Source organism: Aquarana catesbeiana, linkage group LG04, assembly GCF_042186555.1.
Source record: "Aquarana catesbeiana isolate 2022-GZ linkage group LG04, ASM4218655v1, whole genome shotgun sequence".
Classification (NCBI taxonomy): domain Eukaryota; kingdom Metazoa; phylum Chordata; class Amphibia; order Anura; family Ranidae; genus Aquarana; species Aquarana catesbeiana.
Window position 1 is genome coordinate 60,468,687 of NC_133327.1, and position 12,991 is coordinate 60,481,677.

Consider the following 12,991-nt stretch of genomic DNA (forward strand, 5'->3'; position numbering starts at 1 on the left):
GGGAGAGGGAGGGATGGAGGGAGAGGGATGAAGGGACAGCAGCCCCAGATCCTACACAACAATAGAAATATGTGTATTCCAGAAAGTTTAACAATCAGCAGATAAAGATACTCCAAACACCTGGTGTTAGCACTTCAATCATCCCGGCACCATGGTTGTTATGGTGTCAGGATGATTGAAGTGCATTATTTCTATTATTACATTGTAATATAAAATTAAATCATTCAACTCATCATAATGCTGAATCAGTGGAATCCCTGAGCGTGTCACCTGCCACGTCGCCTGCCACCAGCCGTCCGTCCTTGCATCAGGTGCCCCCAGCAGAGTTTGTCCTTGCATCAGGTGCCCCCAGCGGAGCCCCCTTGCATCAGATGTCCCCAGCGGAGCCCCCCCTACACCAGATGTCCCCAGCAGGGCCCCCCCTTACATCAGATGTCCCCAGCGGAGCCCCCCCCTACACCAGATGTCCCCAGCAGGGCCCCCCTTACATCAGATGTCCCCAGTGGAGCCCCCCCTTACATCAGATGTCCCCAGCGGTGCCTTCCTTACATCAGGTGTCCCCAGCGGTGCCCCCCTTACATCAGGTGTCCCCAGCGGTGCCCCCCTTACATCAGGTGTCCCCAGCGGTGCCCCCCCTTATATCAGGTGTTCCTAGCGGAGCCCCCCCCTTACATCAGGTGTCCCCAGCGGTGCCCCCCCTTACATCAGGTTTCCCCACCGGAGCCCCCACCTTACATCAGGTTTCCTAGTCTCCACCGGGCGCGTGGGGGGTGGAACGGGGCGGAGTGGGGCGGGGGGTGGTGGGAGCGAAGCGGGCCTGGGGGTAGGCGGGGCGGGGCGGAGGGTGGTCAGCGACACAGGAGCTCCGTCTAGCCACCCACCCGCCGGCCGTGGACCTCTAGAGGCGGCGGCGGAAAATCGTGGAAAAAACACGAATTTCTCGGGACATTTTCCCGGGAAGCAATAAATTCTAGAAAATAGTGTAAATCCCAGAAATGTCCCGGGAAATTCAGGACAGTTGGTAAGTATGGTAGCAGGGTGTTAGTCTCCCTTTGTTTCCCTCATGTGAGATTTTTGTTGTAAATCTCATTTTTGACCACTAGATGTCATTATTTTTAAAAAAAGTAATATTAACCACCTCAACACAGGGCACTTTAACCCCCTTCCTGCCCAGGCCATTTTTCAGCTTTTCAGCTTTCAGCTTGTCACACTGTGAATGACAATTGCGCGGTCATGCTACACTGTAACCATGCAAATTTTTATCATTTTCTTCACACAAATAAAGCTTTCTTTTGGTGATATTTAATCACTGCGGGTTTTTTAAATTTTTTACTAAAAGTTTTTCTTAGTTTCTGTCAGTAAATTTTGTAAATAAGTCATTTTTCTCCTTTACTGATGTGCGCTGATGAGGCTGCACTTATGAGTACTAATGACTAATGCACTTATGGGCACTGATGAGGAGGCACTAATATGTCACACTTATGGGCACTGATAGGTGACACAGATGAGCACTGATAGGTGGCACTGAAAGGCGGCACTGAAAGCCAGCACTGACTGGCATCACTTATGGGCACTGATTGCTGGCACTGGTGGGCACGGATTGCTGACACTGGTGAGCACTGATTGCTGGCGCTTTATTGTCATAAACTGATCAATCAGTGCCCTGATTACCTGTCTTGCTGTCAGATACCGCTGATCGGCTCTCCTCGCCACACACTGGTCAGTGTGAGGGAGGAGAGACGATTACCGGCCCTTCCGTGTTTACATTTGACCGGCTGTGATTGGACAGCCGATCATATGGTTAAAGAGCCACGTCATCGGGTCTCTACACAGAGATCTGGGTTGCGCCGTGTCCTAGCAACACAGCGCAGCCACAATCGCTGCACGTGGTCATATGACGTCCGCCCAGAACGAGAGCCGCACCGTCCCTCCGTCATTTGACGGTGGGCAGGCAGCAAGTTAATTAAAGCTTTTTTTATTAGTAATAAAATAAAAAGAGGTTATACTAACCTGCTCTGTGCTTCACTCCTCCTTTCATTGGGTGCCCCCTCAGCAAGCCATGTGCTATGGGAGCACCCGCATGGGAACACACCGGATCCGGGCTTTGTGCGTTCATAGACACACACAATGCTGGTAAGCCACGCCCCCGCTCCCTCCTTACAGGAGTTTGACTGACAGTATCAATAGCCTATGGCTTCCATTGTTCTCAGTGTTGACTGTGAGACCATCACTTACCCGATTCCTCGCTTCGGCTGTCTCCAGCACTCTCCTCCTCTTCCCCAAGCTCTGGTCTGTGGGCAAAGTCTCAGTATCATCATGAACCATACATGTAAGACATTAACCCAGCATGGTATGCGGAGGAGGCTAGAGTGCGACCGGAGCTGGTCACAGCTTACGGAGACCGCTGCGGGGGGGGGGGGGGAGCCTGGTAAGTATTACTTAAAGGAGTTGTAAAGGCATTAAGATAAAAAACCTGTGTGCAGCAGTCCCCCTCAGCTCCCCTAATACCTACCTGAGCCCATCTTTATCCAGCGATGTTGCAGGAATGTGATTGGCGTGATTGACTCCCGCTGCTGTCATTTAAAGTGAGTCAGCCAATCAGTAGATAGAGGGGGCGGAGCTGAACCTCAGCTCCGTGTCTGAATTGACACACGGATCTGCTGCACGGCCCGGGTGCCCCCATAGCAAGCTGCTTGCTGTGGGGGCACTCGACAGGAGGGAGGGGCCAGGAGCTCCAGCCAGGGACCTGAGAAGAGGAGGCCACTGGCCACTCTGTGCAAAACCATATAATTCTATTTTCTTTAAACGAGACTTTACAATTACTTTAATCCTCTGCCCCTAGACTAAACCAGCAATTAATTCTTGCAGTGCAGGAGGGCCCCAATGCAAGGGTGGATTTTTTTAACCACTTCCGGACTGCCGCACTCCGATATATGTCCTAAATTTGAAGAGGAATATCTTTGTTATGGCAGCAGATAGCTGCCATAACCCCGCTCTCCTCTTCTTCGGCCGGCGGTCTGGTTTCCGATAACAGTGGTCTCTGCTGCGGATTCGCTGCGAGATCACTTTTATCGGCGGTGGAAGAGGGCCCCCCTACCGCGCTCCGGTGCCCTCCGCCGCTTACCGGAGCCGTTGGCAGCGGCAGAGGTGATTGGATGCTGTTCCATGCTGGTTATGGAAATGAGTGAAGGGAAGATGGCCCCCACCCGTCTCCATACCATTGGAGGGCGGAAGCGACGGCAAAACTTCACTTCTGCCCATAGTTCTTAAAGGGCCATTTAAAAAAAACATTTTTTTAAATGACAATTTTTTTTTTTTTTTTTAAATTGCATTGTAGTGTAAATATTAGATCTGAGGTCTTTTTGACCCCAGATCTCATATTTAAGAGGTCCTGTCATGCTTTTTTTCTATTACAAAGGATGTTTACAATCCTTGTAATACTAATAAAAGTGACACATTATTTTTTAAAAGAACAGTGTAAAAATAAAAAATAAAAGGTAAAATAAATAAGAACATTTTTTTTAAATGCACCCTGTTCTGCCGAGCTCGCGTGCAGAAGCGAACGCATACGTGTGTAGCGCCCGTATATGAAAACGATGTTCAAACCACACATGTGAGGTATCGCCACGATCGGTAGAGCGAGAGCAATAATTCTATCCCAAGATCTCCTCTAATTCAAAACATGCAACCTGTAGAATTTTTTAAATGTCGCCTATGGAGATTTTTAAGGGTAAAAGTTTGTCGCCATTCAACGAGCGGGCGCAATTTTGAAGCGTGACATGTTGGGTATCAATTTACTCGGCGTAACATTATCTTTCACAATATTAAATAAATGGGCTAATTTTACTGTTGTCTTATTTTTTTAATTAAAAAAAATGTATTTTTTCCAAAAAAAGTGCGCTTGCAAGACCGCTGCGCAAACGGTGCAAAGAAAGTATTGCAATGACCGCCATTTTATTCTCTAGGGTGTTAGAAAAAAAAATGTATGTTTGGGGGTTCTAAGCAGGGCTTTTTTTCAAGCAGAAATGCGATGAAACGCAGTTCCAGCACCTCCAGCACTGAGTGTATGCAATAGTAAGGGGTGCTGAGGTGGGATGGAGGGGCTACTGATGCTTGTTGCTGGGGGATCTATTCTAGATGGAGAAGATCTATTTTTGCAGGGGGGTCTATTGTTGCTGGTGGGGACCTATTGTTGCTGGGGCTGGGTCTTATATTACTTGGGGATCAGTTATTGCTGGGAGAGTTCTACTGTTGAGGGATGGGTCTATTGTTGCTGGATGATGGAGAGTCTATTGATGCTGGCCGTGGGGAGATCTGTTGTTGCTGCTGGGGGACATTCTGTTTCATGTGGTCCATTGTTGTTGGGGGGGGGGGATATATTTGTTGGAGGGGGCTATATTGTTACTGGCTACAGCGGACCTATTTTACTGCTTTTTCTGTTATCATTAACACATTCCATACAAATTACTGATCAGCACAGAATACTTGGTTCTGTATTCTCTAAAAGGGCAGTATGGGAGGTGTGTAGGGGGTGGAACCAAGAAACGGTGCTCGGGGGTGGGTAGAGGCGGAGTAAAGGAGGAGTTCCTGCACCTTTTCTCTGAGAAAAAAAGCCCTGGTTCTAAGCAATTTTCTAGCAAAAAAAAAAGTGTTTAACTTGTAAACAACAAATTTCAAAAAGAGGCTCGGTCCTTAAGAGGTTAATTTCCTTGATAGGTGGAGACATCTAAAAGTAGAAAGTGAAAACGACACCAACAATCTCACTAGAAATATTGCAGAACCATGTGGTTTGGTGGCTGCGAACAAACCCGCATGCTGGAAACTTTTCTAAATCAGCAGATGCAGCAATGACCCAGCAGGGGGACATAAATGAAGAGTGCTGATGCTTTCTCTGTAGCGTCGGCTCCTGTCCCAGGTGATGTGATACCAAGCGCACGTCGCCTGGGACCTTCCTAGCAGCCTAGTGATGCCAGCAGAAGCTGGAATAGAAAACGGTCAATTTATTAAACATCACATCGTTTTGCAATGGCCATATTAGCACTTTTAAAAAGAAAGGGTTATTAGGCTGCTTTCACGCTGATCCGCAGCTGCACTGATCCATAGGCTTCTGTTATATCCTGCGGGTTTGGTGCCGTTTCTGAAAACGCATCAAAACTCCTGAATGCAGGAATGTTGCTGCACTTTCAGAAATGGCACCACACCTGCAAGATGTAGTTGAAGTCTCTGGCAAAGCGCAGCAAACCCACAGGTGCACTGTTCTGCACCCATGGTGTGGGTAATCTGCAGTGCATCAGTGTGAAATAAGCCTTATAGGGGGCTCAGGACAGTAAGGGTTCATTTACATTTGTGGTTTGGGGGGTGGTAAAACACCACAGTTCATTGTGGCAAGCAGTTATCAAATCACTTAAGTGGCCATTGCTCTTCAAAAGGTTGAGGATCCCTGCCTTAAAGCAACCAGATACCTCTTCTCATTTTCCCACCTGCACCAGAACAATGCCAGCTGGATTTGGATTGGGTGTTACAGGGTGCATGTTTTTTTTTTTTAGCAGCAATTTTTTATTAACAAGCCCTTTTCCATGTCATGAAGTTACACTGACCTGCCAGGACACTGATATTTCCCTCCACCAAAGGCTATAAAGCCGTCCAGAAAAACATTCCTGTCTACCATCTCCTCCGTCCAGCGTTCCTGTGGGAAGAAAGCACAGTTTTTCCAATAAGGCCTTAAGTAAATAATCCCAACGTTCCCCTCCTAGATATAAAATGACAGCACTCAGGTCCCAACTAAAAATGGTCACTGGGTTTTTCTCTCTTTTAGCAACAACTTTTCTTACTATTAATTTTTTTTTGTTATTCAGTTGCCTTTGAGCTTGGTAGGAATTTTACTATGCCGAGAAGAGGTCATTTTCCTAGCACAGCACCCCTCCTTGCACATTATAGCAAGCTCTTCTTTTGACAGCGTCTAATTACTCTCTGTGCTGGCCCAGCTCCTCAATACCCCCCTTTACCTCACTACAGGTACAGTTAGGTCCATATATATTTGGATACAGGCACTATTTTAGTTTTTTCCAGGTATTTACCAAAACATATTCAAGCTATAGTTAAATAATGGATATGGGCTGAAATGTGAGGGTATGTACATCCAAATCGGAGGAAGGGTTTAGGAATTACAGCTCTTAAAATAGCCACCCCCCTCCCCCTCTTTTTTAAAGGGACCAAAAGCAATTGGACAATTGAATCAAAAGCTGTTTCATGGCCAGGTGTGGGCTAGTTCTTTCTTTTATTTCTTCAATTAAGCAGGTAATAGGTCTAGAGTTGATTCTAAGTGTGGTATTTGAATTTGGAATCTATTGCTGTGAACCTACATCATGAGTTCAAAGGAGCTGTCCATGCAAGTGAAACAGGCCATTTTAAGGCTTCAAAAAACAAAATAAATCCATCAGAGAGATAGCAGCAACATTAGGAGTGGCCAAATATATCAGTTTGATATATTCTGAGGAAAGAATAACGCACTGGTGAGCTCAGCAACATAAAAATGGCTGGACGTCCACAGAAGACAAGAATGGTGGATGATCGCAGGATCCTCTCTGTGGTAAAGAAAAACCCATTTACAACATCCTGACAAGTGAAGGACACTCTACAGGAGGTGGGCGTATCATTGTCAAAGTCTACAATCAAGAGAAGACTTCACAAGAGCAAATACAGAGGGTTCATCACAAGGTGCAAACCATTCATAAGCCTGAAGAATAGAAAAGCCAGATTAGACTTTGCCAGAAACATCTAAAAAAGCCAGACCAGTTCTGAAAAAGCATTCTTTGGATTGGTGGAATTAAGATTAACCTGTACCAGAATGACGGGAAGAAAAAAAAAAAGTATGGAGAAGGCTGGGAACAGCTCATGATCTAAAGAACATAACATCATGTGTAAAACATGGTGGAGGCAGTGTGATGGCATGAGCATGCATGGCTTCCAGTGGCACTGGGTCAATGGTGTTTATTGATGATGTGACAGAAGACAGAAGCAGCCGGATGAATTCTGCAGTGTTTAGAGTTATACTATCAGCCCAGATTCAGCCAAATGCAGCAAAGTTGATTGGACTGCACTTCACAGTACAGATGTACAATGATCCAAAACCCTGCAAAAGCAACCCAGGAGCTTTTGAAGGAAAAGAAGTGGAATATTCTGCAATGGCCGAGTAAATCACCTGATCTCTACCCAATTGAGCATGCCTTTCTGGTGGTATACATAGCCAAACATATGAAAATTGTGCCTATGTCCAAATATATGTAGCGCTGGTAGATTTTTTTTAATCTACCGCTGATAGGTTAATCTTGTGGGTTACTTGTTAGAGGGAGTTAGATTTGCCTCTGTTCCAGCCTGGCTGAGTTGCATGTGGTTCCACACTGTGCCGGTGGGTGTCATCGTCACCATCGGCTGGTGTTGGAAAAGCAACGTGTTGAAGCGTACGAGTGCTCCTCTGTCCCGGAGATAACTCGGTGGAGGTGGTCCTTCGAGTTGCATTCTGGGAGAGGGTATTTATGGGACAGACGCCATGTTTAGGGGTTCGTTTTCAGCCACCTACTGGCCCTCCTGACCGACAGGTATGTGTTAAGAGTACCACCTTGTGGTCCTCCGTTCCGGAGGCCCACGTCGCTACGGCATGTGGGTAGGCCCAGAAGTCTGTCTGGGGCCTACCACAGCAGCAAAGGAACGGTCCTGAGCTGTCTATCCTGAGTGAAGAATCTGGACAACCGAGAAGATCCTAGGGGAGGACCCGTCATGGAAGGATCAGGCAGAGTGCTGGTCCGGAGAGGGGCCTGGTGACTCGGTTGGAGGACGTATCCTGAAGTAATCTTACTGCATAGTACTGCCGGGTTGGCTTAAAGGTTCAAGTACTGTGTCTGACATTCATCACAAACCAATACATCCTGTGGCAGAGGATCGTACGGGTTTTATACCAAACAAATCTGTGGCAGAGACTTTTGTTCGTGCTACGTACTGGCTGCTAGGCAAGTGAGAGAGGCCTATCCAGGCGGACAAAGATTGGGTCCCACAAAGGGGGAGCTCATTCAACCATTCAACCGCAAGTGTTTAATTTCGGAGAATGTTCTAAAGAATACTAAAGAAGAGTATTTGATCTTCCCTGCAGCTTTCCTTCTGCCTCTTTCCTGCTACTTCCTTTAATATTTGTTCATTAAAGCATTGGAAAATCTACTCAAGTGTTAGTGTCTACATCATCCAGAACTCAACGGGACCCTAGACCCGGTGCCGGTGAAACAGAGGTAACAAGAGTGAAGGTAACAGCCCGCTTTAAACCAGCAACTTCACCGAGCGTTAGTGCTACATATATATGGGCCTAACTGTATATGCAGCTGCTGGGGGGTGATTAAAGGGGAATACCAGAGTGTCACTTTAGTCCACTGGGTCTGCTGACATCATATTCACGATGGCAGTGCCCAGTAGCAGTCTCAGGGAGGCTTTTACAGGTAAATACCATATATAAATCCCGTTAAATGCACATATCATTTCATAAGATTTTACTTGGAATGACTAGTTTGGTGACAGGGTCTCTAAATAGGAAAATCAAAAATTTTCCAGAAAATCTAACAAAAGAAATGGCAGAGAGAAATACTGAAACTTTAAGTTGAATTCAAGATATGGATTTTTTTTACATTATTAAAATGATCCAACTTGAAACAATGTAACTATACATATACCATACCTGTGGGATCCCTTTGGAAGCACTGTAGTATTCTCTGCTACTCCAGTAATCACAATTGTCTTCCGAGTCCTGTGCTGAGTGGCTGCCCTACTACCAGGGGGTTGCTCCCTCGACCCCTGCAACATTCAGAGAACGCCTTGCATTTTTCTGGATGAATGCAAGGCGTGCTGTGAATGGTTCAGGTGAAGATTATGACATCACTGCCCCACCCCTTCACCTCATCCAATCAGAGAATGCTTTGCAGTCATTGAGAAAATGCAAAGCGTTCTCTGAATGGCACTGGTCCCAAGTGAGTGAACCCCTGTGGTTACTATGCAGCAGGGCAGATACTTACCTCAGGATACTCAAGACAGTCTGGATCCTCGCAGTAGTGGTGGCTACTACAGTGATTATCCAATTCAACAGGAATCCCGCATGTATAAAATATGAATACTTACATTGGGCCAAGCTATGCAAAACAAACCGGACCTGGATTGGAGTTTTAAAGAACCCCTGTCACCTGTGTCTGTGTATAGCCCCTCCCCTGACCACTTCATACTCACCAACAGGGTTGCAAGATATAGAATGATGAGTAAATAAACCCCCCCCCCCCCCTCGCCAAGTCAATCATAAGCTTCAAGAATTTATTGTGTGAAGAATAAAGAGCAGACAAAATCATTTACAAACCAATAACACAAGGTCCTGTATATTTTCCTGTCCCCTATTATCAAACAATTTATGCAATTTATGTGCATGCAATACATATATAATATATGGCATTCCAGTTTATTGATTTATTTTATAGACATATTTGACATGAGCCATTTGCTAATATCAGATAAGAATGACACAGGGACCTGTGCTATTGGTTTTTAAATTGACTGTGAAAGCTCTCATTTATCCAGGTCATGGGATATCTACACCTATACCTGCCGTAACTCCCCTCCAAGCTAGATGTCTACTACAGTGGAACCTTGGATTACGAGCATAATCCGTTCCAGGAGAATGCTAGTAATCCAAAGTACTCACATATCAAAGCGAGTTTCCCCATTGAAGTCAATGGAAACGAAAAAAAAAAATTTGTTCTGCATTGACTTCAATGGTATGCAATACCGCATGCGGCCAGAGGTCGGGGGGGGGGGGGTCCGGAGAGCCTTGCAAACGGCCGGAAAGGCCCAAGGACACCTTGGCTGACATCGGCAAACCTCGGAAAGACTACGTTCCCGAGGTTTGCCGAGGTCAGCCGAGCTGTCCTCGGGCCTTTCCGTGCATTTCTGAACAGGGCCGATCGGCGCCGCTCGGCTCCAGCGCCCCCCCCCCCCCACCTCAGTCCAAACGTGGTACTGCACACGCTTTGACCTGAATCGTGCTCGTTTTGCGAGACAAGACTCGCAAAGCGAGTTACGATTTTTTAAAATACAGTGCTCGTATTGTGAAACGCTCGTTAACCGCATTACTCGCAATCCGAGGTGCCACTGTACTTGTATCCTATGTAACCAAAAATAAAGGCTGGAAAGCCTTGGGTATGGTAGTATTACAGAACAGCATAGATGGTGATAGAGGTATTAAAAGAAGACCCCTAAGGTAGGAGAGGAAGAAAGACAAGGGCCACACATCCTCCTAGACTTCAGGGTAGGTCTGAAGACCCACACCCTACTATCTGTTGGAGTGATAAAAGACATAGGAATATGTGCAGTGACAAAACATGGACAAGAAAAATAAAGACCAAAAAGTCTACTTACATTGGCTAGGCCTTGCGGCCTGATAAAAAAAACAAATGCCAAAAATACCTAGCCCATGAGGCTATGTGCAGAAAAAAAAAAAAAGTGTAGTGGTGTTGTGGTATAGTGTCGTTCTCACATTGGGGTCCCAAACCCATAGTGATACTAGCATACCTCCCAACTTTTAAACTTTATAATGAGGGACACTGGAGGAGTGAAAAGACCTACGTCGCGGTAAATTGTGGGTGTGATCAAGTACCTAGCAGTGGGAGGAGCCTAAGGGATGTGTTTAAACAAAAAAAGGGGTTCCTCGTACCTATAGAATATGCTTTGATTGCTTTGCCTGAGCCTATTTTAAAGAACTTCATTAAAATAGTCAGGGACTGCATAGCAACCAGCAACTGTTGAAACAATGAAGACTTTGGTGAGAAGCATATAATGTACAGTATTGTGTACAGTGGTGTGTAACTCAGTATAGGGGTAAGGAAAGGGAAAAAAATGAACCCCAGACTCTCCCCACTTTACCCCTTTAGCAAAAAACCATACTCCCTCCCCTCCCAAAAAAAACAGCACTAATTTGCACACTAACCCTCCAAGTACAAGTCCGTTCTCCCCCTCCCAGAACAAATCCTCCCATGCAAACCTTCTTCCCCCTTCTTCAGCACAAATCCTTCCCCACCTTCCCCAAATCCCCAGTCCCAGCACAATACAGGCAGTCCCCGAGTTACGAACGGGCTAGGGACTGTAGGTTTGTTCTCAAGTCGAATATGTTCGTAAGTCGGAACAGCATGGGCAGAACGGCAGATATGCCGTTTTCCAATGTTCCGTTGAATGTGCCCGCCGTCGAAAAGGGTCCGTCGAATGTGCCCACCGTCGAAAAGGGTTCGTCGAATGTGCCCGCCGTCGAAAAGGGTCTGTCGAATGTGCCCGCCGTCGAAAAGGGTCTGTCGAATGTGCCCGCCGTCGAAAAGGGTCCGTCGAATGTGCCCGCCGTCGAAAAGGGTCCGTCAAATGTGCCCGCCGTCGAAAAAAGGGTCAGTCGAATGTGCTCGCCGTCGAAAAAGGGTCCTTCGAAAAAGGGTCCGTCGAATGTGCCCGCCATCGAAAAAGGGTCCGTCAAAAAAGGGTCCGTCGAATGTGCCCGCCGTCCCGTTCGAAAGTAGGAGTCGTTCACAAGTCGGATGTTCGTAACTTGGGGACTTCCTGTACCCCCTTCTTCCCTATTTTAGCATTCCCCACGCCCCATCGGTTCCCCTTCACAGCACAAATCCTCTTCCCCTCAATCCCCCTTCCCAACACAACAAGTGCTCCCACATTTCTTCTCCCAGCGAAAATTCTCTCACCCCTCAAGCACAAATTCCCTTTCTCTGTAGCAGAGAAAGGGAACATGGATGACCTCAGCAGTGTCCTGCTGCTGCTTCTTCTTCTTCTAAGTCACAGTCTGGGGTGGGAAGGTGACCAAGCTGATTATGTGTAGTAGAATGTGTGAATCACCTGAACAGACCTGAAAATCATTTGACAGGGTAAACATTTCACATATACTGCATGTCCTGTGCTTCAGCTTCTGGGTGGAGTTTAGCATTAAACAGGTTTAGGTTAGCTTTAACACTCTATAGCAAAGTCACCTTATACATGTGTCCCAGTGTGCCCATTTGGTAACTTACTGGTTTAAACTTTTCAGGATCAGGAAAATATTTTGGGTCCCGGTGAACCCAATATGGAGATAACATCAACAGGTCCCCAGGAGGGATCTCATAATTCTGCAGAAAAGACAAAATAAAGCAATGGGTTAGGTCAGGCAGACTGCAAAGCTTCAACCTGTCATTTTAAGACAGGCCATACATTATGCATTTTTCTTTCCTTCAACCACAGTCTGAAGGAAAGAAAATTGCTAGATTCCCCCATCAACACAGCCAGCACTGATAGGGGAATCCCTCCCGCAGCGCTATTGTGTTCTGCAGGCGAGGAGCACAGGGAGGTTTCCCAGCCAGCAGAATACAACGATCAGTGCTGGTGGCTGTAGCCGCTGGCAATGATCGAGTGGAAAAAAAAATCCAACAGGCTGGTTGTACGGAATGTTGATCGATAAATTGACTTCAGTACAGCCAGCCTGCCCACAGATGGATCAAAATTCGACTGGTTCCTGCCAAACTGGACGAATTTTGATCCGTCTGAGGCCTGCTTAAGTGAAAGCACAATAGCAGGCGTGATACAGCAGCAAAGGCAATAGACTCCTTTTTACTGGATGCAATGCACAGATGTGAATACAAAGGGCAGAAAATAAAGACACCTAAAACATAAAAATGATCAAGTAGCATGTTACCTAAATGCCAAATTAACTCTGTTTAAATCAGCTAAATACATTGCTGGTGCACCCAAACAAAAGATGTGTATGGTCTTATTTGATTGCTCTCTTTAAAAAACCTTGCCCTCCGCCAGCACACTGATCTCTGTGTGGAAGCAGTGGTCTCTCTGCAGAGGTGTGACATGTCCTCTGCTGTATCAGAGCTAAAGGTCTACAATCAGCAGGGAGTATGAGCTCTGCTGATTGAAGATCTATAGGTTGGACTCA

At 46.3% G+C, this 12,991-nt stretch overlaps 1 protein-coding gene across 3 annotated transcripts in view; it reads right to left on the reverse strand.

Moving 5' to 3' along the window:
- The window catches only part of CYP39A1 (cytochrome P450 family 39 subfamily A member 1), a 133,786-nt gene that overhangs the window by 48,961 nt on the left and 71,834 nt on the right, over nt 1-12,991 (reverse strand). For all 3 annotated transcript variants that reach the window (XR_012243746.1, XM_073625249.1, XM_073625250.1), the window contains exons 9-10: nt 12,084-12,179; nt 5,598-5,686 (exon numbers count right to left, since the gene is read on the reverse strand). Coding sequence is in view for 2 of the 3 variants with exons in the window: in XM_073625249.1 (XP_073481350.1) it covers nt 5,598-5,686; nt 12,084-12,179 (185 nt within the window). In the remaining variant the exon portion in view is untranslated. The remainder of the gene's footprint in view (nt 1-5,597; nt 5,687-12,083; nt 12,180-12,991) is intronic.